Source organism: Ricinus communis, unplaced genomic scaffold (assembly GCF_019578655.1).
Source record: "Ricinus communis isolate WT05 ecotype wild-type unplaced genomic scaffold, ASM1957865v1 Ctg18, whole genome shotgun sequence".
NCBI lineage: Eukaryota > Viridiplantae > Streptophyta > Magnoliopsida > Malpighiales > Euphorbiaceae > Ricinus > Ricinus communis.
Window position 1 is genome coordinate 2,127 of NW_025963452.1, and position 25,374 is coordinate 27,500.

General features: G+C 32.4%; 6 protein-coding genes, 2 non-coding genes and 3 pseudogenes across 8 annotated transcripts; 5 read left to right on the forward strand and 6 right to left on the reverse strand.

Moving 5' to 3' along the window:
• The first annotated feature begins 431 nt into the window (after positions 1 to 431).
• Positions 432 to 1,087, forward strand: LOC125368765 (50S ribosomal protein L14, chloroplastic-like). Its single transcript, XM_048370330.1, has 2 exons — positions 432 to 570; positions 885 to 1,087. The coding sequence occupies exons 1-2, from the start codon at positions 432 to 434 to the stop codon at positions 1,085 to 1,087; spliced, it is 342 nt and encodes a 113-aa protein (XP_048226287.1).
• Positions 1,088 to 2,275: 1,188 nt separating this feature from the next.
• LOC125368769 (30S ribosomal protein S11, chloroplastic) lies at positions 2,276 to 3,294 on the forward strand. The gene has a single exon (XM_048370333.1). The coding sequence runs from the start codon at positions 2,577 to 2,579 to the stop codon at positions 2,991 to 2,993; it is 417 nt and encodes a 138-aa protein (XP_048226290.1). The 5' UTR covers positions 2,276 to 2,576; the 3' UTR covers positions 2,994 to 3,294.
• LOC125368767 (DNA-directed RNA polymerase subunit alpha-like) lies at positions 3,059 to 4,151 on the forward strand. The gene is given in 2 exon segments (XM_048370332.1): positions 3,059 to 3,431; positions 3,434 to 4,151. Coding segments are annotated over 2 exon segments (996 nt in total). The 3' UTR covers positions 4,057 to 4,151.
• On the reverse strand, positions 4,084 to 4,597 carry LOC125368770 (cytochrome b6-f complex subunit 4). The gene has a single exon (XM_048370334.1). The coding sequence runs from the start codon at positions 4,595 to 4,597 to the stop codon at positions 4,196 to 4,198; it is 402 nt and encodes a 133-aa protein (XP_048226291.1). The 3' UTR covers positions 4,084 to 4,195.
• Positions 4,598 to 5,552: 955 nt separating this feature from the next.
• Positions 5,553 to 7,220, reverse strand: LOC125368768 (annotated as a pseudogene).
• A 557-nt stretch (positions 7,221 to 7,777) lies between these two features.
• LOC125368766 (photosystem II CP47 reaction center protein-like) lies at positions 7,778 to 10,102 on the reverse strand. Its single transcript, XM_048370331.1, is given in 3 exon segments — positions 7,778 to 8,055; positions 8,057 to 9,017; positions 9,020 to 10,102. Coding segments are annotated over 3 exon segments (1,521 nt in total). The 5' UTR covers positions 9,549 to 10,102; the 3' UTR covers positions 7,778 to 8,024.
• A 5,764-nt stretch (positions 10,103 to 15,866) lies between these two features.
• TRNAP-UGG lies at positions 15,867 to 15,940 on the forward strand. Its single transcript has one exon. It is a non-coding gene; the product is annotated as a tRNA-Pro (tRNA).
• A 180-nt stretch (positions 15,941 to 16,120) lies between these two features.
• On the forward strand, positions 16,121 to 16,194 carry TRNAW-CCA. Its single transcript has one exon. It is a non-coding gene; the product is annotated as a tRNA-Trp (tRNA).
• Positions 16,195 to 19,683: 3,489 nt separating this feature from the next.
• Positions 19,684 to 23,259, reverse strand: LOC125368778 (annotated as a pseudogene).
• On the reverse strand, positions 20,760 to 22,041 carry LOC125368777 (chloroplast envelope membrane protein-like). Its single transcript, XM_048370336.1, is given in 3 exon segments — positions 20,760 to 21,239; positions 21,242 to 21,619; positions 21,622 to 22,041. Coding segments are annotated over 3 exon segments (681 nt in total). The 5' UTR covers positions 21,692 to 22,041; the 3' UTR covers positions 20,760 to 21,006.
• Positions 23,260 to 24,730: 1,471 nt separating the features above from the next.
• LOC125368775 overlaps positions 24,731 to 25,374 on the reverse strand; it is a 2,036-nt pseudogene continuing 1,392 nt past the window's right edge.

Here is a 25,374-nt window from a genome sequence, read left to right on the forward strand (position 1 = left end):
TATCATAATTATAATAAAAAATATATATATATATATATATATACCAATTTCTATTTCTATTCTAATAATCTAATAAAATAGAAAATAATCTAATAAATAAATTAGAAATAGATTAGATTAAGTAAATAAATTAAGTGAAATCTCAAAGAATCCCATGATTTAGTATATTATTCATCAAACACATATATATACATTTCATTCATGAGGAGCTGGATGAGAAGAAACTCTCATGTCCGGTTCTGTAGTAGAGATGGAATTGAGAAACAACCATCAACTATAACCCAAAAAGAACCCGATTCCGTAAACAACATAGAGGAAGAATGAAAGGAATAGCTTTTCGAGGTAATCGTATTTGTTTCGGCAAATATGCTCTTCAGGCACTTGAACCCGCTTGGATTACATCTAGACAAATAGAAGCGGGACGACGGGCAATGACACGAAATGCACGCCGCGGTGGAAAAATATGGGTACGCATATTTCCCGACAAACCAGTTACTTTAAGACCTACGGAAACACGTATGGGTTCGGGGAAAGGATCTCCTGAATATTGGGTGGCTGTCGTTAAACCAGGTAGAATACTTTATGAAATGAGTGGAGTAGCAGAAAATATAGCAAGAAGGGCTATTTCAATAGCAGCATCAAAAATGCCTATACGAACTCAATTCATTATTTCGGGATAGGAATATAGAACTAAAGGAAAAGACTTTGTTTTGGGGTGCTAAAATAAATCGAAAGTTTTTTTTGTTTTGGACAAACAATATATCTTTTTTTCCCTTGCATTAAAAATAACAGATAAAAAAAAAATGATATGATCCAATCTCAGACCCATTTGAATGTAGCAGATAACAGCGGAGCCTGAGAATTAATGTGTATTCGAATCATAGGGACTAGTAATCGCCGATATGCTCATATTGGTGACGTTATTGTTGCTGTGATCAAGGAAGCGGCACCAAATTCACCTCTAGAAAGATCAGAAGTAATCAGAGCTGTAATTGTACGTACTTGTAAAGAACTCAAACGTGATAACGGTATGATAATACGATATGATGACAATGCTGCAGTTGTCATTGATCAAGAAGGAAACTAAAGGGAACTCGAATTTTGGTGCAATCGCCTGAGAATTGAGACAGTTAAATTTTACTAAAATAGTTTCATTAGCGCCTGAAGTATTATAAAATAAAAATTCTAAATAAAATAGAAGATAATACCATTTAAAATTAAGATGAGACCATGATACAGTTCTAGTATATAGTTATAGTATTTTTATATAGTTTTTATTGTATAGTTATAGTATTTGAATAAAATGAAATAGAATTTCATTAGTAAATTGTGTTTCACGCATATACCTTTAATAAAATAAGTAATTCAAAAAAAAAAAAAGGAAAAAAAAAAGTATGTTGATTATATCAAAACTAGAGAGAAATTCAAAATTTAGTTTATCATGGGCAGGGATCCTATTGCTGAGATAATAACCTCTATACGAAATGCTGACATGAATAGAAAAGGAACCGTTCGAATAGCATTCACTAACATCACTGAAAACATTATTAAAATACTTTTACGAGAAGGTTTTATTGAAAATGTCAGGAAACACCAGGAAGGCAACAAAAAATTTTTGGTTTTAACCCTACGACATAGAAGGAAGAGGAAGGGACCCTATAGAACTAGTCTAAATTTAAAACGGATTAGCCGACCTGGTCTACGAATCTATTCTAACTATCAAAAATTCCTAGAATTTTGGGCGGATGGTATTGTATTCTTCTACTCTCGGGGTATAATGACCGACCGAGAAGCTCGACTAGAAAGAATCGGTGGAGAAATCTTGTGTTATATATGGTAATCTTTCGGATATCCGAATTGTATCCCAACTTCTTATTTGTGAAAAAAAAAAAAAGAGAAAGAAGAGGTTTCTAATATCATTCCTATTACATTAATTGATACTTGAAGGGGATTTTAGATGGAATGAAAGAACAAAAAATGGATTCAATTTGGGAAGGTTAAATTTCTGAATCACTTTTTCAATAGTATGTTCCAAGTTCCTTTAGATAATGAAGATCTGGTTTTAGGTTATGCTTCAGGAAGGATCCAACATAGTTTTTTATACCTATACCGCTCAGAAATAGTGTTAAGTATTTAGAATTCGACCAGAGCACTTCTAATTTATAGACCCGTAACAAACAAAGATTTGAATGATTAGTCAGTTTTTTTTTCAACTTAAAAAGTCCTTTCACTTTCATCACTTTCAAGGGATACAATTCATGATTTCAAAGTTTAAAGAAACTTATTTTCTTCAAAAAAGTATGTATATTCAAAATTTAAGGGACGGCAAATATGAAAATAAGAGCTTCTGTTCGTAAAATTTGTGAAAAATGTCGACTGATACGTAGACGGGGGCGAATTATAGTAATTTGCTTTAACCCGAGACATAAACAAAGACAAGGATAATCTTGCTAAGCGGAAACGCTCTAAAGGATCTGATGTACAAATAAAAAAATGTATAAATAAAAAAGGATCTATTTTGACATGAAATGGATATATCCATAGACCCCTGACTTATATTTATGAGATAATAAAATATGGCAAAACCTTTACCAAGAATTGGTTCACGCAGGAATGGACGTATTGGTTCACGTAAGAGTGCGCATAAAATACCAAAAGGAGTTATTCATGTTCAAGCAAGTTTCAACAATACTATTGTGACCGTTACAGATGTACGGGGTCGAGTGATTTCTTGGTCCTCCGCCGGCACTTGTGGATTCAGGGGCACAAGAAGAGGAACGCCATTTGCAGCTCAAACCGCAGCAGGAAATGCTATTCGAACAGTAGTGGATCAAGGTATGCAACGGGCAGAAGTCATGATAAAAGGTCCTGGTCTCGGGCGAGATGCAGCATTAAGAGCTATTCGCAGAAGTGGTATATTATTAAGCTTCGTCCGGGATGTAACCCCTATGCCACATAATGGCTGCAGGCCCCCTAAAAAAAGGCGTGTGTAAATATAAATATTGAAGAGATTTCAAGAGACAAGAGAAATAAATAATTCAATGATTTCAATATTATTATGATTCGAGAGAAAGTAACAATATCTACTCGGACACTGCAGTGGAAATGTGTTGAATCAAGAACTGACAATAAGCGTCTTTTTTATGGACGCTTTATTCTGTCACCACTTATGAAAGGCCAAGCCGACACAATAGGCATTGCGACGCGAAGAGCTTTGCTTGGAGAAATCGAAGGAACATGTATCACACGTGCAAAATCTGAGAAAATACCACACGAATTTTCGACTATAGCAGGTATTCAAGAATCAATACATGAAATTTTAATGAATTTGAAAGAAATTGTATTGAGAAGCAATTTGTATGGAACTTGTGACGCGTCTATTTGTGTCAAGGGTCCTGGATATATAACTGCTCAAGACATCATTTTACCACCTTTGTAGAAATCATTGATAATACACAGCATATCGCTAGCCTAACGGAACCAATTGATTTGTGTATTGGATTACAAATCGAGAGAAATCGCGGCTATCGTATAAAACCGACAAATAACTTTCACGAGGGAAGTTATCCTATAGATGCTGTATTTATGCCTGTTCGAAATGCGAATCATAGTGTTCATTCTTATGGAAATGGGAATGAAAAGCAAGAGATACTTTTTCTCGAAATATGGACAAATGGGAGTTTAACTCCTAAAGAAGCACTTCATGAAGCCTCCCGGAATTTGATTGATTTATTTATTCCTTTTCTACATGCAGAAGAAGAAAACTTCCATTTAGAAAAAAATCAACACAAGGTTACTTTACCTCTTTTTACCTTTTATGATAGATTGACTAAATTAAGAAAAAATCAAAACGAAATAACATTAAAATACGTTTTTATTGACCAATCAGAATTGACTCCTAAGATCTATAATTGCCTCAAAAGATCCAATATACATACATTATCGGACCTTTTGAATAAGAGTCAAGAAGATCTTATGAAAATTGAACATTTTCGTATAGACGATGTAAAACATATATTGGGTATTCTAGAAATAGAAAAAAATTTCGCAATTTAATTTTTTTACCAAAGAATAAAATATAAATCCGATAGATGTTATCTAGGGAGAATTCACTTTGAAGCGACTATTCCCTAGATAGACATACACATCATGATATTTTATTTTACAATTGAATCAATTTAAAAAAGACCTAAAGTTAGGATTTATCAATAGGCAATGTTGCTCCAATACCTAACCAAAGGGCTACTGCAGTACCAACCAAAAAGACGGTTGTCGCAACTGGACGACGAAATGGATTTTGGAATTTATTAACATTCTCCAAAAAGGGTACTGTTAATAATCCTGCAGGTACTGAAACCATTAAAAGAACACCCAATAACTTATTGGGTACTGTACGAAGTATTTGAAATACAGGAAAGAAATACCATTCAGGCAATATTTCCAAAGGAGTTGCAAATGGATCCGCAGGTTCACCAATCATTGATGGTTCTAGAACCGCTAATCCTACATTACATGCAATAGTACCTAGAATTACTACCGGAAAAATATATAAAAGATCATTGGGCCATGCGGGTTCTCCGTAATAATTATGACCCATTCCCTTAGCCAATTTAGCCCTTAATACAGGATCATTCAAGTCAGGTTTTTTTGTTATTGGATAGGTGAATTCTTATAAATCCATCCTCCGAAGGAACCGGACATGATAATTTTTCATCATCCAGCTCGAGCAAGAATCAAACGAATCAAACAGATCCATATAAAAAAAATCTTGTATGTATAGATCTTATAAAATGTAAAATGTTAGCCATGTCTACACATATATGAATGATTTTATGTAATATTATGTAATAAAAATTGACTGGATTCCTTTTCCAGAGTTGCAATTAATTATCCATTGCAAGGAATTCATTCTTACAGGTAAATGCTCAATACCCAAGTAGGCCTAAAAGGTGATCATGATTAAGTGCTTTTTGGGTCGTCTCAGACCTTTCTGATTGGCCTTTATCTCTAAAAAAATATCGAGACTTTTTACATACAAAGGATTTACTTGTTACTAATATAGTTTAGCCTATGTCATTCTTTTAGATCCCTTATTTCACTTCACCCGATAGTATCATAAATCGGATCAATGCAGAGGAAATGACTGCATTTCCATACTATAAAGTATTAAGTAATCTATAAAGTATTAAGTAATAAAGTAAAGGAAATAAATAAAATAAAACATATAAATAAAATAGGTAAAATAGAATATAGATTCTACCATATCGCTTATTCTACTGGGTTTTACGGAGCCTGTTCATGTACAACATGATTGGATCTGATCATAGAAAAGATTCTCTCAAGTGAACCAGCCTATCCTCTGTATGGGGCTTACGCAGTGGTTGGAACAAAGACACATTTGGTTATTAATTCCAATGTGGCGGATAAGGGCATATATCCGCACGGCCAAATCAATAGTCCAAGTCACACACCCCATAATCCATTTTTCTCTTAGGAGAATTCCGCTCAACCATTCATGTAAAATAAAAAAAATTGGAGTTGAAGGGAAATATCCAAATACATGTCTTATTCTTTCAATAATCCATATTTGTAGCAATGAAATACTATTCTTCCTCCCCAAAGCGATCAATGGTTGATTACAAATATTTATAATCTATATTCTCTATACTATAAAGGGCCTGAAATACCTTGCTTACGTATCATTGGAAAGTGCATTAACATAAATACGGCAGTAAGAAGAGGTAATACAAAAGTGTGTAAACTATAAAACGAGTCAAAGTGGATTGTCCTACACTAGCACTTCCACGTAATAACTCTACCAAAGGCGATCCTATTACAGGAATAGCTTCTGGCACGCCTGTTACAATTTTTACCGCCCAATAACCAATTTGGTCCCAAGGTAAGGAATAACCAGTTACGCCAAAAGATGCGGTCAATACAGCAAGAACTACACCTGTAACCCAAGCCAATTCACGAGGTTTTTTAAAGCCACCAGTGAGATACACACGAAATACGTGCAGGATCATCATTAAAACCATCATACTTGCCGACCATCGATGAACTGATCGGATTAACTAACCAAAGTTAGCTTCAGTCATTATGTATTGAACAGAAGCAAAAGCCTCAGTAACGGTCGGACGGTAGTAAAAGTCATAGCAAACCCCGTAGCTACTTGTACTAAAAACAAGTAAGCGTAATTCCTCCTAAACAATAAAATATGTTGACGTGGGGAGGAACATATTTACTAGTTATATCATCTGCAATCGCCTGAATCTCGAGACGTTCTTCGAACCAATCATAAACTTTATTGAGATAGGTAAACTAGAGGGCTCTCCCCTCCGAGAACCGTATATGAAAATTTCATCTCGTACGGCCCAAACGGAACCACCAAAATACTAGTTGAAACGGATATGGGTAATAGAATAGAAACTTCTTAATCCTATGATTCAACAGTTTTCTTTGAAGATGATGATACGAAAAAGAAAAATCCAAAAACTCTTCTTTGAAAACTCTTCTTTGTGGTTATAATGCCAAAATATCAAGTTGGCTCATTCATCTCTTGGTGTTGATTGTTACAGGCCTCTTGAATCTTCTATTTACCCATTTTTTCGTATTTTTTTGTATGTAATGCAGCCTTACTGTTGTTTTCGTTATTATTGATAGGAATTTTCTTGTTAAGATCCTATAAATCGATTGAAACCTCAGATTCATATTAGAACCACGATGACTTAATAAAACTTCAAACTAAGTCCAAAGATTCCCTGAGTAAGAACCATTGTACCATCACTTATTCACTGAATAAATATAATGAGTAAAATTCAAAGAAAGGTTTGTCCTTTGATCAAACATAGAAAAAGAGGAGGAAAAATCTTCAATTTATACCTTCTAATTCTTTGAAATTTTTGGAATCCGGTCACGGGATCTGAATATTAAGTATGAATCATAGTTCTAATACTTCATAATCTATTTCATATATTCCGTGCTCCAGATACTAAAATAAATACCTGACGAGGTCAAAAATCATCTCTATCAAGACGACAGGCCCACTCTCTGTACTATCAATAGGATCAATTATAACAAGTCGCACACTCATATTCCAGAAATACAGAAAGAAAGAAATTTCACGATCGAACTACCAAAATAGAATCAAAAATCCGAGACCAAGCCAAAATGCTTCTTTTGTATTGAAAAACTAGGACTTAGCGGTTCTTGTAAATCTAATTCATTGAGATTCCGTCTAGTAAAACGGAAGAATTATAAATCTCCAAAATAATAGATAGGAATACCGCAAATAGAGCCATTGCGACACCCATCAAAGGAGTAGTTCCCCATCCAGGAGCTACTTTACCATATTCCGAATTCAATGGTTTCAATAAATCCCCTACAACAGTTCGTCTTGGACCAGATCTAGAACTACCCTCTACGCTTTGTGTAGCCATAAATCCTATTTGTATTAATTGAGATCTGTTGACTTTGTATACCATTCCGTTGTAAATAAATGATCTTATCATAGATCCATTGTGGTCTTGAAATTAAATTATATAATAATGGAAACAGCAACCCTAGTCGCCATCTTTATATCTGGTTTACTTGTAAGTTTTACTGGGTATGCCTTATATACTGCTTTTGGGCAACCTCTCAACAACTAAGAGATCCATTCGAGGAACATTGGATTAGTTAGTAAAGAGCCTCCCAATATTGGGAGGCTCTTTACTCAATTAAGATAACGAAAATCATTTTATCTTTTAGTTGGAACTTTAGGTGGTTCGCGAAAAAGATAGCGAAAAAAATGATTCCTAAAGTTGAGACTAAAAGGAATGTATAAACCAATGCTTCCATAAATTCAATCGTGGTTTACAATTATAGCTTCCATACCTATTTATTTGAAATCGTCTCCCGGATAAAAAAAGAACAAGATTCAAAGAAAGGACGGCAATTCAAATTCAGATATCTCTAGTACCTTGTGTCAAATTACAAAAAGAAAATAGAATAGAGGCAGAAAGTAAGAGATATCAAATATTGTATCAGACTACCTGTCTTCTTGTAGTCGGATTCCAATTTTTGGAATGCTCCAAATTCCACTTGAACGTCTAAATCTGGATCAATGCCAGCAAAAACATCTCTGAACAAAGTTCGAGCACCATGCCAAATGTGTCCGAAAAAAAAGAGCAGAGCGAACGAAGCATGTCCAAAAGTAAACCAACCCCTTGGACTGCTACGAAAAACACCATCGGATTTCAAAGTAGCGCGATCTAATTCAAAAATTTCACCCAATTGAGCGCGTCTAGCATATTTTTTCACAGTAGCAGGATCACTATAACTGACTCCATTTAGTTCGCCACCATAGAACTCAATGGTTACACCTACTTGTTCGACACTATACTTTGACTCTGCCCTTCGAAAAGGAACATCGGCTCTAACAATTCCATCTCCGTCTACCAAAACAACTGGAAATGTTTCAAAAAAAGTAGGCATACGACGTACAAAAAGCTCACGCCCTTCTTTATCTCTAAAGATAGGATGTCCTAACCACCCAACAGCTATTCCATCTCCATTGTCCATTGAGCCTGCTCTGAACAATCCACCTTTTGCCGGATTATTGCCGATATAATCATAAAAAGCTAATTTTTCGGGAATTTTAGACCAAGCTTCAGATAAACTTTGATTTTCGGCCAGCCCAGCACTAACTCTTCGATATATTTCTTGCTGGAAGTATCCTTGATCCCATTGATAACGAGTGGGACCAAATAATTCAATCGGAGTAGTTGCTGAACCATACCACATAGTTCCAGCAACAACAAAAGCTGCAAAAAAGACAGCAGCGATACTACTGGAAAGGACAGTTTCAATATTTCCCATACGTAATCCTTTGTATAAACGTTGGGGTGGACGCACACTAAGATGGAATAGGCCCGCTAATATACCCAATGTACCCGCTGCAATATGATGAGAGGCTATTCCTCCCGGAACAAAAGGATCAAACCCTTCCACACCCCATGCTGGACTTACGGGTTGTACCTTCCAGTTAGTCCATAAGGATCGGACACCCATATTCCAGGACCATACAACCCGGTTACATGAAAAGCGCCAAACCCAAAGCAAGCCACCCCTGAGAGAAATAAATGAATTCCAAAGATCTTTGGCAAATCCAAAGAAGGTTTTCCTGTACGTTCATCGCAAAATATTTCTAGATCCCAATACACCCAATGCCAAATAGCTGCCAAGAAGCACAAGCCAGAAAACACAATATGCGCCCCAGCCACGCCTTCATAACTCCAAATACCCGGATTCGTTATAGTTCCTCCTGTGATACTCCAACCACCCCATGAATTGGTTATTCCTAAACGAGTCATGAAGGGTATAACGAACATACCTTGTCTCCACATTGGATCGAGAACGGGGTCAGAGGGATCAAAAACTGCTAATTCATAAAGAGCCATCGAACCGGCCCAACCAGCAACTAAAGCTGTATGCATTATATGGACAGACAGCAAACGACCGGGATCATTTAATACGACGGTATGAACACGATACCAAGGCAAACCCATGGAAATACCCCTTTATTAACGAAAAATAGACACTATGTAACTTTATTGCACTGGAAAACTATGTTATGGATCTCTCCTTTTAAGTAGATTATCTCGGAGAAAGAATTAATATTTTTTTCTATTCTTTTTCTTTTTTATTTTAGTAATAATGTAACAATTCCGTTTGTAGGAACAAAGAAAAGAGAACCAGATCTATTCTATACCCGATAAGTACCAATACGCAATGGGGGGTTGACTCTATTTTATATGAGCGAATGCATAGAGATTTGTTCATCATTCAAAGTACCTATTCGTAAGAATTGAACTCTATTGGTTTTGTCTTCCCTTTTTTTTTTATTTTATATATATATTTTTATATATATATTTATATATTATATATATATAAATATATTAAATATATAAATATAAACTTATCGAATCCATGTATAAAATATTATAAAGGTTATTATTATTAAGACAATAAATTCATTGTTATAAGACAATAAATTCATTGTTACGTTTTCACATCAAAGTGAAATAGAGTACTGAAAATTTTTCTGTCATTTAATGCCTATTGGTGTTCCAAAAGTCCCTTTCGAAATCCTGGGAAGATGATTCCATTTGGATTGACGTATAGTGCGACTTGTCAGATATATTGGGTCATACGGGATTCCCCCGTTCTCTCCCCCGATTGAGATATCCTCGGTTTCGCCCAAGAAAGATTGATTAAATCATCCAAAATTTGGAGCGTGAAATGCAATGAAGTCCAATTAGATCTATGCTTTTGAGGTACTCAGATTAATATTATATATATCAATTAGAATAATTTATGGTTGGCTTGTTTGGACCAAAAAAATGAAGTATCCAGGCTCCGTTTAGAAGAACCCAATTGGTAATATATCTATTACGATTACTGCTTGTATCATATTCTATTTATGAAGTTGAAATAATTATGAAGTTGAAATAATTTCAAACTGCTAATCATACTCAATCGAATAATATAATAATGAATATGTCAAATATTTGGCAGAAGACGTGAAATGAATTAAATAAAAAAAAAGAAGTTGTAACAAAAGACGCGGTATTGGGGCATTTGCTCTATATGTGCAAATAAAAATCGGGCAAATCTTTACTCGGAGTAGAGCACAAACCTAAAAGAATTGAAGAAACCCATTCAGGAACAAGATAATGCCGTCGTGATTTGAATTGAATCTCGATGAAAAAATACATCAATGAGAAGTTTGTTTGATAAGTTTAATAATTTTTTTTATCTTTATAGGGAAACCTTTTTTTATTTTATAGGTAAACGGGTTAAAACTCATCTTTCTTGAAAACTGGAAGAAAAGCCCTTTCATTAGCATTAGACATTAGAAAAAAAAAGAGTTAAGTTAAAAAGTACTCACTATCAAAAAAGGAAGGTTGGAATCTACACATTGATTCTTTATTTTATTTTCGTCGATTTTTGTTGAACCGTATGCATCAAAAGGTGCACGTACGGTTCCTAGAAGATAGAAATTTATCTCAATCAACCGACTTTATCGAGAAAGATTACTTTTTTTAGGTCAAGATGTTGATAGCGAGATCTCGAATCAACTTATTGGTCTTATGGTATATCTCAGTATAGAGAGCGAGACTAAAGATTTGTATTTGTTTATAAACTCTCCTGGGGGATGGGTAATACCCGGAATAGCTATTTATGATACTATGCAATTTGTGCGACCAGATGTACAAACAGTATGCATGGGATTAGCTGCTTCAATGGCATCTTTTATCCTAGTTGGAGGAAAAATTACCAAACGTTTAGCATTCCCTCATGCTTGGCGCCAATGGGTTTTTATTTGAAAGAAAAAAGAAAACTATGCCTTCGCCATATGAAATATTGAAATATAAATATTAAGTAATAATAGCATGGCAGTTCGAATTCGATATAGATATAAGAATTGTTTTTTTAAACATTAGATTATGTATCGAAAGAGTAGTATGAGATATTAAGTAAGGGTATTTCTGATTTTATTCTATCAGGGGCCTATTTCAGCGTCACAAACTTTTTTGTTTTCGCACCGGAGGGCTCTTAACATTATTTATGTTATAAAAATAAAAAAATAAAAGAGTACGAAAAAAAGATTTATTTTTCAAATAAAAAAAAAAAACTTTGGGATTGCTAAATCACTGATGAAATAAAGCAACGGGACCACCATAGTATTTTGTTTTATTTTTTAACTCCTCCAAAGACAAGGAAAGGGTGGTTATTGGATCATTTACTGATTTAAACCTGATAAACTCTATGTTTTTATTCGATAAAAAAAGGTAAGTAAAAGTGAATTCCATTGTGGAGCCGTATGCAATGCGTAAACAATGCCTGTACGGTTGTTCAATTCTATCTTTTTTTTTCTTATTATTCTTTATCTCTTCTCGTCATCTTTTTATTTATTATGCGAGATAGAATAGCCATTTTTTTCTTATATCATCAGGGTAATGATTCATCAACCTATTGTTGGTTTTTATGAGGCCCAAATAGGAGAATTTGTCCTGGAAGCAGAAGAATTACTGAACTGCGCGAAATCCTCACAAGGATTTATGCACAAAGAACGGGAAAACCTTTATGGGTTGTATCCGAAGACATGGAAAGAGATGTTTTTATGTCAGCAGCAGAAGCCCAAGCTCATGGAATTGTTGATCTTGTAGCAGTTGCATAAGAAATAGCAGAAATTTCACGCAAATCACGATTGAATATTTTTTTTCTTACCGGACTTTCAATTTCAATTAAATATTCTTTAATATTCTATTAATTATTTAATAATTATTTAATAATAGAATATTAATAATAATAATAGAATATTAATATAGAAAAAATTCATAATCATCCGGTTAGGATCGATCTAAACCAGCCCATTATGCATATGATTCAACATGCCAACTATTAAACAACTTATTAGAAACACAAGACAGCCAATCAGAAATATCACCAAATCCCCCGCTCTCGGGGGATGTCCTCAGCGCCGAGGAACATGTACTAGGGTGTATGTGCGACTTGTTCAGATCGTGAACTTGGACAAAAGAAAACTTTTTCCAATATCTATGATCAGTACGGATGAATAAGATAGAATAGAAGAATCCCCTTCATTATCTAAAAAAAAAAAGATCTATCATATTCGTCTATTGTGTATCAAATTTATGGTTTCATTGCTGCAACCTCAATTTTCAATTTAAAACGAGAAAGAGTTTCCCATTGGTAACAAATGATTATCCTTTAAGCGGGGGAAATCTTATTAATCTTATTTAAATTAAAAGGCCAAAAATTATACCCCTACTCTTGCAAGAACGGACTAACAGGGTCAACTAATTAGAAAATCCTCATAATTAAATACCGTTACTGTATAGACGGATCTCCTTGTGAAAGACCTATTACTAGATAATTCATGGGTAGAGCCAAAAAGTGTGAACTGTACATGTTAACAATAGCATTGATTAAATGATTAAATATTTATTATATTTATTATATTAAATGATTAAATAAGGAGGGGCTCCGGTGTATAGAGAAGACCTCACCGTTTAAGAAGTAACCATAGAAACGATGGAACCCACTATTATTTCTATTATTTATTTATCTATTTCTATATTTTTATTTACTACTTTTTATTATATTTTTGTTTGATACCTAGTATCAATATAGTTTCTTATTTCGAGGTGAAATGCCCCGAAAGAAAAAAATCGTGGTTGGGAAGGTTATAGTAGCAAAAGCCGTTGGAATTATTATTTTATACACTGGAAGAATCCGTTTTGTTATTATAGAAAAGGGAAAAGAATAACTGAAAGAAAGGAAATCAATTAGTTATTTATCAAAGTTTCGTTTATTCAATGACCAGAATTAGACGAGGATATATAGCTCGGAGGCGTAGAACAAAAATTCGTTTATTCGCATCAAGCTTTCGCGGGCCCATTCAAGACTTACTCGAACTATTATTCAACAAAAAATAAGAGCTTTGGCTTTGGGCCCATCGGGATAGAGATAGGCAAAAAGAAATTTTCGTCGTTTGTGGGTCACTCGGATAAATGCAGTAATTCGTGAGAATAGGGTATCCTATAGTTATAGTATATTAATAAATAATCTGTACAAGAGACAGTTGCTTCTTAATCGTAAAATACTTGCACAAATAGCTATATTAAATAGGAATTGCCTTTATATGATTTCCAAATGACATTATCAAATAAGTAAATTGGAAAGAATCTATGAAATATTTTACATGGAATTCCCTGAAGAAGGAATTCCGGGAAGGTAGAATAGAAATTAGTATGATAAAATATGATAGAAATTAGTATGATAAAATATGATGATAATATAATCAAGTATAAAGTAGTCAAACTGAACAAAAACATTCAATAAAAAAAATTTCTTCTTACCCAACTCGTTTTTTTTCTTACGACACGACACTCAAATTTGGATTTTCGGATTTTTTGAACAAAACATTAATCTAGGTTTAAATTAAATTCGGATTTGAATTTTGATTCAATTGAGGAGTAAGCCTATTTTTCTGGTTCTAAGATCAGTAGTTATAGTGACCAGCTCGCTTTTTTTCAAATTGTTTTTCATTATTAAGAAAAGGTAACGAAGATAAAATACGAGCTTGTTTTATAGCAATAGTAATTAATCGTTGTTGTTTTAAACTCAATCTATTCACCCGTCTAGATAATATTTTTCCTTGTTCACTAATAAATCGACTAATTAAACTCATGTTTCTATAATCAATTCGATCCCCCGATTGGATCGGGGGCAAACGCCTACGAAAAGATCGCTTGGACTTAAGAAAAGGCCGTTTGGATTTATCCATGGTTTGTTTATTCCTTATTTCGAAAATCCTATTTCGTTCAATTGGATCAAAAATGATTTAGAATTAAGAAATAGGATTTTGCTTGTTTATTTTATATTTAAATATATATATATAATTTATATATAATTTTAATATATGTTAATATATATTAACAATATATTAACATAACATATTATATATTAATATGTCATTTATGTCATTTTTCATCTTTCTTGTAAAGGTAACACGCAGGCGACCGGTTCCGTCTATTTCTTTATCTCTCCGTGAATTGTATGTTTGTAATAATAGGGATAGAATTTTCTCAATTCCAATCGACTAGGCGTATTATGTCGATTCTTTTGAGTAATATATCTGGAAATACCTGTTGATTTTTTATTAACACTGTTTTGAACACAACTAGTACATTCTAAAATAACCCTTACTCGGACATCTTTACCCTTGGCCATGAACCTCCTTGGGGTTTTTATTCACTCAACTCTTCGATTTTCCGATCCGAAGTGAAGAAGAAAGGAACGAAAAAAATATAAGTTGCTAACTCGAAATCCAATTTTGAAAGATTTCATTGCAACTAATATAGTAATAATAAGTAATACAAAGATTCTAAACTATATTTAGATTATAAGTTTAGATTAGAATCACAGTACAGTATTTCATTTAAGCATCTTGTATAATACTGTTGCAATAATCAAATTTCTACTTCCCTTCTCTTATCTTAATTTAATAATTTAATTGAAGTTAGTTTACTTTACTTGAAGCTGGGGCCCCAAGTTCCGAATTTTATTTTGCTGCGGTTGAATCCACTTTTATTCTTTTTTCTTTTCTAACTTATTCTAATTAAATAAAAAAAGAGGAGGGGGGCAGTAGTCACAGATATTTAATTGTATCTCTAATCTTCTTCACCCCCCGCACGCGCACGTTGATAACTAGAATGAAAAAAAGGGGAATGTCAACGCATCCGGGAAAAAACGATTGATCTCAATCAATAGACCTGCTAAAGACGCAAACCATAGAGTACTTATTACCGGTGCCACAGATAGATATGTTTTTAGATCTCGCATTTAAAACCCTCCTTCTTTATTCTTTATTGTTATTGTAATAAATAATGTTTATTTTATTGTAATAATATATAATGATTATACATATATAATCAGACGTATATGTAGTTAAAGGACACTTGCATTTGTTTTGTAAGCAGAATCTCTAATTCAAACTAAAATGTACAACAATTTGCTAGATAAGATTTTCCTTTTCTTAAACAAAGAAAAAATGTCCTCCCGAGCATTCACGAAATTTACGTAAGTTTATTATTACGTAAGTTTATCATTATATTTTATTATTACGTAAGTATATCATTATATAATAAGATATAATAAGCGATATTATTATATAATATATGAATATAATATATGATATGAGATCAAAAAGAAAAAGTATATCAATGGAGAAAATGAAATAAGTATGTGGAAAACAAAACGGGTATTCTTTACAATAACATTGTAAACCAATTGAAAGGGATGTAGCGCAGCTTGGTAGCGCGTTTGTTTTGGGTACAAAATGTCACGGGTTCAAATCCTGTCATCCCTACCTATTACTTCGTCTCTGAGTAATAACGAGGGATCAATTGAGATCAATTAAACTTGGCCATACTTAATCTTTTATTTTTATCATATTATATATGATAGTATAGGCATTCAAGATATATTGGAGTAGTTAAAAAAAGAATCTTTTACTTACAGTCTGATTTTTTGTGATTGGGATAAGAAAGCGCTCTTAGTTCAGTTCGGTAGAACGTGGGTCTCCAAAACCCAATGTCGTAGGTTCAAATCCTACAGAGCGTGATTCTGTTCTTGTTTTGTTAGGTCAAATTTTATACAGAAAAAATGGAAGAGCAATCTGAATTTGACCTCCTGTGGATTAAAGAAAAGAGGAGGTCAAAAAAACAAGGTGTTAATTAATTAATTAATTAAAGGTCCAACTGATCACCACGCCTGTATTGTAAATATGCAGTTATGAATAATCCGGCCAAAGTAATAGGAATTAGACCTAAGACGATTCCAAATAGAAAAACTTCAATCATTTCCAATTTATTTGAAAAAAAAAAGGGGGGGAAAGAAAGGTAATATCTATCCTTAAATATTAATCCATATCGCCCATAAATCCCAATAAGAAAAATCTCAATAAGCAAGAATTGAAAATTAACACGGTAAAGAACTAGAGAATAGATGGAATACTGCCGAAAAATTTCTTTTCTTTTTATAAATTTTTTATAAATTGTTCATTCAATTTATTTCAAATAAGTCGTATCTTGCTCAGACCAATAAATAGAACTGAGGTTATAGTTAAAGCCGCTAGTAGAAAACCGAAATAACTAGTTATAGTAAGCATATAGAAACTAAATAAACCTTTTTATACATATACTTGTAAAGCAAAAGTACTTTCCTAAGTTCGATTTTTGAAAGATAAAGATACGAAGATAAACAAAATACCAATTGAAAGAAAAAGTTCAATTGAGCACTTTTTATTTATTTTTATTTATCAATCATTTATCAATCATTATCATTATAGATTATAGACAGCACTCAAAAAATAGAGTGATATGATATAGGTAGAGAAAGAAATCAATTTATCATCTATGACATCCGCTTATATTCTCTTGATTCCGAATCGAGAGATTCCTTAGACAACTATAGAATAAAATAGAAAACTAATATTACAATAATTAAATATTAATTTATTAAATAATTAAAATAATTAAATAAATATTAATAAATAAATAAAAATAAAAATATTAATAATATTAATAAAAATTAATAAAAAACTATGTTGTATAACTTCATTCAAAAACTTTCTTGGAATCACTACGGAAATTACTACAAAATAAAAAATAAAAAAAATTGGAACATTATTTCATTTTGATAGTTTCTTTTAGTTTATTTAGTTTATTTATTTAGTATTTGTATATTTGTATCAAATTTGTATCGTTTTTTACATTTTAAAATGAAAACGACCTCTATTTTTCTTTAGAATACCTTTTCCTTTTTACTTTTTTTTTTTTACTTTTTCTATTTTTATTTTAAATTTGAATTTAACTTATTAGATTTATTAGTTGATTCATTCACATAATATCTCCAATCCAATACAATAAAATAAGAAGAAAAAAGTATCGCACGATCAGATCACTCAAAAAAGAAAATCTTTCTTTTTTTTTTGTTTTTGTACAACTAGATTCTAAGACTAGTAATTTCAATTATCCTTTTCTTTTCTAGATTTTACATTTTCGTCCCATATTATATTAATATTAAAACGAAAAACATGTAGTTAAGTGTCAAGAAAGACCTTTTAAATCTAATACACAAATACGTGCATCACGAATATTGATTATTACAATTATTTTTCCTTGTTCTCCTTCTTTCTCTTCATCGAATATTCTCTACCATTGGTACTTGTTAATTTAATAGATGATTAACCAATTCCTTAAAATGAAAAACAAAATGAAAAAAAAAAAGGGGGGGGGGGGAGTTGGGATTCCAACAAAAAACTCTTCTATAACCACAAAAGCACAAAAGTTTTTGATTTCACATCCATTCACATCTAATTGAATTGCGGAAATATGATAATCTCCTCCATGAATTATTATTGTAACCCGTTGAATTCGCATTTTACCCGACCTTATCTTATGGTACACAGTTCTACAGCAACAAGAAAAAGAAAAGAAGAAAGGGATTATCTAAGATTTCATTTCGATACTGATTGAAGTTGCGTTGCTGCGTCAGAAGAAGGATAGCTATACTGATTCGGTATACTTTAAAGAAACCTTTGGTACAATATTGACGATCTCACAAAGATTCAATTTCAGTGGAATTGCATTTACTGATCTCATCTTTTACAGAATCGATCCCTTTGATTGTACAAGAATATGTGGAGCCCAGTATGTCTGGAAGCACAGGAGAACGTTCTTTGCTGATATTATTACCAGTATTCGATATTGGGTCATTCATAGCATTACTATACCTTCCCTATTCATTGCAGGTTGGTTATTCGTCAGCACGGGTTTAGCTTATGATGTATTTGGGAGCCCTCGTCCAAATGAATATTTTACAGAGAGCCGACAGGGAATTCCATTAATAACTGGCCGTTTTGATCCTTTGGAACAACTCGATGAATTTAGTAAATCTTTTAGGAGGCCCAATGACCATAGATCGAACCTATCCAATTTTTACAGTACGATGGTTGACTGTTCACGGACTAGCTGTACCTACCGTTTTTTTTTTGGGGTCAATATCAGCAATGCAGTTCATCCAACGATAAATCTAATCCCAATTAATTATAAAACTATGACACAATCAAACCCGAACGAACAAAATGTTGAATTGAATCGTACCAGTCTCTACTGGGGGTTATTACTCATTTTTGTACTTGCTGTTTTATTTTCTAATTATTTCTTCAATTAATAGAAGAAGAAGAAAATAAAATAGTAGAATAATAAATAAGAATAGGAATTCTCTTATCCCATCGGAAGGATATCATCTAATAATTATCTATGACTGTTTATGTCTCTAGCACGACCACTTGATTAAATGTGGAGGGAAGTGGGATAAATGGCCGATACTACTGGAAGAATTCCCTTGGATAATAGGTACTGTAACTGGTATTCTTGTGATCGGTTTAATAGGCATTTTCTTTTATGGTTCATATTCCGGATTGGGTTCATCCCTGTAAGTAGTAAGTAATCGGGTGAACTGAGTTGTAGACATGAAAGCGTAGACTCAATGGACCCCTCCTTTCTCTCTGGTCTGATTCGAGGCCGAGGGGGTCCATAATAATCATAATACTTTATTCGTATTTTATACGTAAAAAATCAATTTTATACGTATAAAATTGAAAAGGAAGTTATGATAAACCTAGAAAAAACAGAAGCTAAGAATAGTAATCTTTGAGGAATGGGATCAAGAATCGTTATTATTTTGACACAAGAAAGGGATGTGGCAAATTCCTTTCTTGTGTCGAAGACTAGGAAGACGAATAAAAAAAAAAAAATAATACTTCCTAGAATCCTTTGTTCTCCCTCATTTAGCCTTTGCTTTCCGCTTACTTATCTTATGCTTAGTATCTAGTCAAATGGGATTCTATTAGAATAGAAAAAGCTATTGATGCACTCTATGACAGTTAAATCGGACAATAATAAGATAATCACACCGCTCCCGTTTTATTTAGATTCAAAAAATTAGATTAAAAAACACAAAAAGGGGATAAAGTCAAATAGTCTTCTTACCAATATACATATTATGACTAGAAATGCGGTACAAATAATTCAAAAATCTGGTATAAAAAATTTTTAATTTTTAAAAAGCAAAGAGCTTTTCATTTTTTTTGATCATATATAATTACCAACTGTTATTCGTTTTAAGAACTTGATGTTGATAAATTTACAGATCTAGAAATTCATTTCGGACAATTGAACCTTCTCAAACTGTTTCTTTTTAAGAACCAAAAGATTTGTGCCAAAATAACTGACGCCAAGAAGAACAAAAGGCCTTGGGCACGTAATGGGTCTTGAAGTACTATTTCTGAATCCCCCTGACCAAATCCACCCACATTAGGATTACTCGTTAATGGTTGATCAAGTTTGATGGATTCGCCTTCTGAAACAAGAAGTTCTGGTCCTGGAGGTATAATATCAATCACTTGACGTCCCTCTGACGCATCCGTTATGGTTATTTCGTACCCCCCTTTTCTTTCGTATGATTTTGCTTACTATACCTGCTGCTGTAGCATTATAAACCGTATTGTTACTCTTGCTCCCGTCGGGATAAATCTGACCCCTTCCCCTGTTTCCCGCCTACATATATGGGATATTTGAAAAGTGAACATCTTTCTTAGTGGCGGGGTCCGGAGAAAGGATAGGAAAGGTAATTTCACTATATTTCTGACCAGGAACAGGACCTATCACAAGAATATTTTTTTTGTGGGGCGATAACTCTGAAAAGACAGATTTCCCATCTTTTCTTTCATCTCTGGCGAATACGATTAGAGGGGCTAATTCAAACCCCTCAGGTAAAATAAGAACAGCCCCTACATTCAAAGCCCCCTTTTACCATTAGCAAGAACTTGTTTCAGTTGCATATCATAAGGAATTCGAACGACTGCTCAAATACAGTATCAGGAAGTACCGCTTGTGGAACTTCAATATCCACGGGTTTATTAGCTAAATGACAATTGGCACATACAATACGGCCAGTTGCTTCGCGCGGATTTTCATAACCCTGCTGTGCAAAAATGGGATATGCATTTGAAATGGATGCACAAGTTATTATATATATCATGAGCGATACGGAAATGGAACGAGTAATCTCTTGCTTTATCCAAGAAAAGGTCTTTCTAGTTTGCATGGTCCAATCATTGATCCTGAAAATTTCTACAATAAAATTAGGTAGGTCGCTAGTATAGTTCCCTATCCACGATACTGCTATTTACTGAAATTTTTTTACTAAAATAGAAAATATAGGAAGAGAATCCCTTGGATGTATAGAAAAAGAAATATATATATATTAAATAGAGTAAGATTTTGTTTGATAGTAAGATTTTGAATGTTTTGCTTTTGTATTTTGTACAAAATAACAAACATTCTAATTGGATTCATGGATCATTTTTCAGTCATTCATTGAATGATAAATCACTACAAGTGACGGAGATACGCGATTTAAATAACGGAAAATCAAATATTTAAAAATTGTATCGAGGATGACTGGAAAAGTGGAAACAAGGCCAGATATAATTTGATCATTATGAGCAAACCCAAAATCTTTGTAGACCGAGCCAATCATTAGTTCCCAACCATGGGGTGAATGGAATCCTATACATAAATCGGTTAATAAAAGAATGAAAAAGCTTTTATTGTGTCGCTTAAATTATATAGGAATTCTTGAACCCAAGAATTAAGAATAATAAGTTCTTCATTACTTAAAATAGAATAACCACTTAGAATAACGAAACAGATTATATTTGTCGAGAAGTGCAAAATCGTATGGATATAATCCTCATTGTGCATCTTGATCAATTGGATTGTTTCTTTGTGAATTCCGATACGAAACTTTTGTAGATGTGTTTCCGGATATTCCTTTATCATTTCGTCCAAGCGAACGAGTTCCTCTAATTCTATGAACTTTTCTAGAATACTTTTTTCTTGAATATCATTTACAAAAGTTTCGGATTTACTAGTATTACACCAATTAATAACCCAAGATTCCAAACTTTTATTAAATAAAAAGAGATCCACCAGGGCAAAAAAACTATAGCTGTAAGATATAGAAAGGGAATAAATGTTTTTTTTTTCATTTTTTCGTCTGTGAATTTTTAATGAACCCACCTCCATATGATCTAATATTTTTATCAAGCATAAGTTCTATTATGAGGCTTTGAACTTATGAATCTATTCCCTATTTTTTATTTGTGAGTCAGCGGTTAGTCCTTGAATTTTGAAAGAATACAAAAAAAATATTGTTTCTAAGTATCTTAATTGCTCAAATTCGGATTTCTAGATGAAAGAATTCCGTTCTATCAACAAAACAAATATTTCGAAAAAAAAAAATGGCCAACTTACCCATATTCCACAGGAATAATTTAGAAAGATTTTTGAAGAATATTGTGATGTGATAATCAAAAATGAGTGGCAAAAGCAAATAAGATAGAAAAGTTATCATTCTAGGTGGTCCAGCCCTTGTTCATTAGGGAGGACAAAAAGAAAGATAACAAGAAACGTCGAGAAAGGAAAGATAATTTACAAGATACGATCTATCCATATCTAATGTATCAATTTCAAATATTGATTCAAATATTGAAAATTCAAAATTAAAAGAGAATTTCTTTATTCTATATTTTATTCCGAAATGCTTTGTTTTGATCTATGAGATGGGTCTATTATTTCGATTTATTACTTGTTTTGTTACTAAATTTATTGAATATTGAAATTGAATTTAGATACGCATAAAAAGGTTTGATTTTATTTTAGAATTGTTCCGTATATATCCGTATATATATATATAATATATGTCTTCTTTGGTTCATCAATATTGTATTGTGAAATTTCAGTTAAGTTATGCTATAACTATAAAAAAACGAAGACTCTTGGATTTTTTCGTTCCTGTTAAGAAAATGTTCATTCTTCAGCTCATTTCAAAATACTTCAATTGGTACACGCAAAAAATAGGCCAATTCCGCTACCTTTTGCTCAATCTCTCGTGGAGTCAAATTCTCATCAGTACGAGTCAAAGGAATGGACCCTCGGCCTCTGGTTTCCATATAAAGGACACGCCGAGCAAAAATACCCTCTTTCACTTCTATTCTAATAGACTGAATATCCTTCATAAGGAATCGGAGGAAGATGCGACGATTTTTTCCAGGGAATCCCCAGCGAAAAATACACACTATTCCTTCTTTTCTATCGAATCGATCATAACCACTACCTACATTCCACAAAATTGTGCACCACAAATAAGAACTAATAAATAGACCGGCGATCCCATAGAAAGACATCACGATCCCTTGTGGAAAAAAAATTATTTGCTGAGACGGAAATAAAGATATCCAATTTCTGCCAAGATAACTGGAAATTCCAACCAATAAAAATCCCAATGAACCTAAAAAAAGTATAAAGGCCCAGCAGAAATTACTTGTTTTGCGAGACCCCGCTATAAGTTCTATCCATATACGTTCTGATCGCCAACTCATACTAGATCCAGTTGTTTTTTATTTGAAGCGGGAGACTAGCCCAAATGAATTTGACTTTCTTTTTTTTTTGTTTCCGAAGTAACTTTCATCAACTCGGATTATTCTGGTGTGAATCTTTAGGAGGAATTCATCGAATTCGTTAGATTAAAAAAAGAGAGCTCAGCCCCCCATAGGATCCCCCTATCTGCACATATATAAAAATATCAGCTTTGCTTTGCATTTCTTCAGGCATCCGCCACAGTTTCGATTTATTTCAAATAGTCCATTTACTTATATATCATATATCATATTTACGTCTGCATAAGAACCCTTTCATTTTCATTTACGTTTGAAGGGAGCTGCTCGTATGTTATATCATATTATACTAAACTAAAGAGATATCCGTATTATATCTGTATTATATTATGATCCAAGTCTAAGTCTTGAAAAAAAAAGAAATGAAATCTACCCCCGTTAGACCTAATTGGATCTAAAAATCTTGTTTTTTGAACATGAAGAGATAAGGAAGCCATCGCAATTGCCGGAAATACTAAGCCTACTAAAGGCACAAAAATGGAGGGTAAGCTGTTGAGAATTGTCATAGAATGGGCACCTCGATTTAATATTTGTACCTGTTATTTCATTTTTTTTTTTTATTATATATTATAATTATATTATTTTTATATTATATTATTTTGAATATTTTAATATATATTTAATATATTTTAATATATATTTAATATATTTATATTTTAATATATTTATATATTTTCATTATTTTTTTTTTTTTATTATTATTTATTATTATTATAATTATTTTTTTTTATTATTAATTATTATTTTATTCTATTAATTTAATAATTTAAATTAATAATTTAAATTAATTATAATTATATTTATATTAATTATTCTATTATTAGTTATTTATTAGTTATTTAGTTATTAGAAAGATTTCTTATAATCATTAAAATTCGTATATAATTATACTAAGTATATCTAAGTGAGTATATATAATATAATAAAGTGCAAGAGCGTAGAACTAACTAATGACTTATTCATATTTCTACATGAAATATGATAATCCATTTATTTGTTATTCTTCTTTATTATCTTTTTTTTCTTGTCTTATAACTTTCATTTTTCTTTTTCATTTTTTTAACTTTACTTTAATAGAAAATAGAAAATATTTTAATATATTTAATATAAAATAAAAAAAAAATAAAGAGTTTTTCCGATTATAAATTCCCCCAAAATTCGTTATAATTTAGAATCCGTCGATTTTTTTTTAGTAAAAAAAGGGATTCCCAGGAGATATATAAATATGCAAGACTCTATATTTTCTATGCATAGGTAAGAAAAGAACATGAAATTCGTTTTATTTATTATACCTTGCCCATTTTTTCACGAAAAAAAGAATTCACTCTTTTCTTGTTGATCTTGTTGATAGAGGTTTCTTAATTAGTAATCAGAAATATCGGTAAAAAAAATTATCTACATGATTCTTCTACAATTTACTCTTATGTTATGTCACAAAAAATCAAAAAATTGATTTTTCCTTTGATTCTGCTAAAAAAATACCTGTTTCGCCAGAAATAAAAATGAATTAACTAATTTTAATTTAATTAACTCATTTTTATTTTTAATTTTAATTAAGTAATTTAATTTAAAATTTTTAAAATTTAATTAATAATTAATTTAACTTCATAATAATTAATTTAACTTCAGACTCTACTTGATTTATGATTCAAAGGAAAGAAATCGTGGAGCTGAAGTAACTCATTCAGAACGCCTTTTAACGGATTACGTGGTACGATTGAATCGAATAAGCCCTTATGGAATAAAAATTCGGCTGATTGTGAACCTTCAGGTACTGTCTTATTCAATGTTTGTTCAATTACTCTTTACCTGCAAATGCAATATAGGCGTTAGGTTCAGCAATAATGATATCCCCCAACATACCAAAACTAGCCGTCACCCCGCCTGTTGTAGGAGATGTAAGGATTGATACATAAAATAACTTTTTATTCGATTGATAATCATATAAAGCAGAAGATATTTTAGCCATTTGCATCAAGCTCAAACTTCCTTCTTGCATGCGCGCTCCTCCGGAAGCACACACTAAAATAAGAGGTAAAAATTTATTGGTAGCATACTCGATCAAACGAGTGATTTTCTCGCCTACTACGGATCCCATACTACCCCCCATAAACTGAAAATCCATAACCCCAATTGCTACGGGAATGCTGTTTAGTTGACCCAGCCTGTTTGAACGGCCTCGGTTAATCCTGTCTTTCTTTGATAAGAATCAATAC

What these genes read in the sequence shown, in the direction of transcription:
- LOC125368770 (XM_048370334.1), bottom strand. Translation starts at nt 4,597, where the DNA reads ATGGGTCATAATTATTACGGAGAACCCGCATGGCCCAATGATCTTTTA.
- LOC125368769 (XM_048370333.1), top strand. Translation starts at nt 2,577, where the DNA reads ATGGCAAAACCTTTACCAAGAATTGGTTCACGCAGGAATGGACGTATT.
- LOC125368765 (XM_048370330.1), top strand. Translation starts at nt 432, where the DNA reads ATGACACGAAATGCACGCCGCGGTGGAAAAATATGGGTACGCATATTT. An exon ending in GGTGGCTGTCGTTAAACCAG is followed by an intron (nt 571 to 884) that starts GTAGAATACTTT and finishes TTCGAATCATAG; the next exon opens with GGACTAGTAATCGCCGATAT.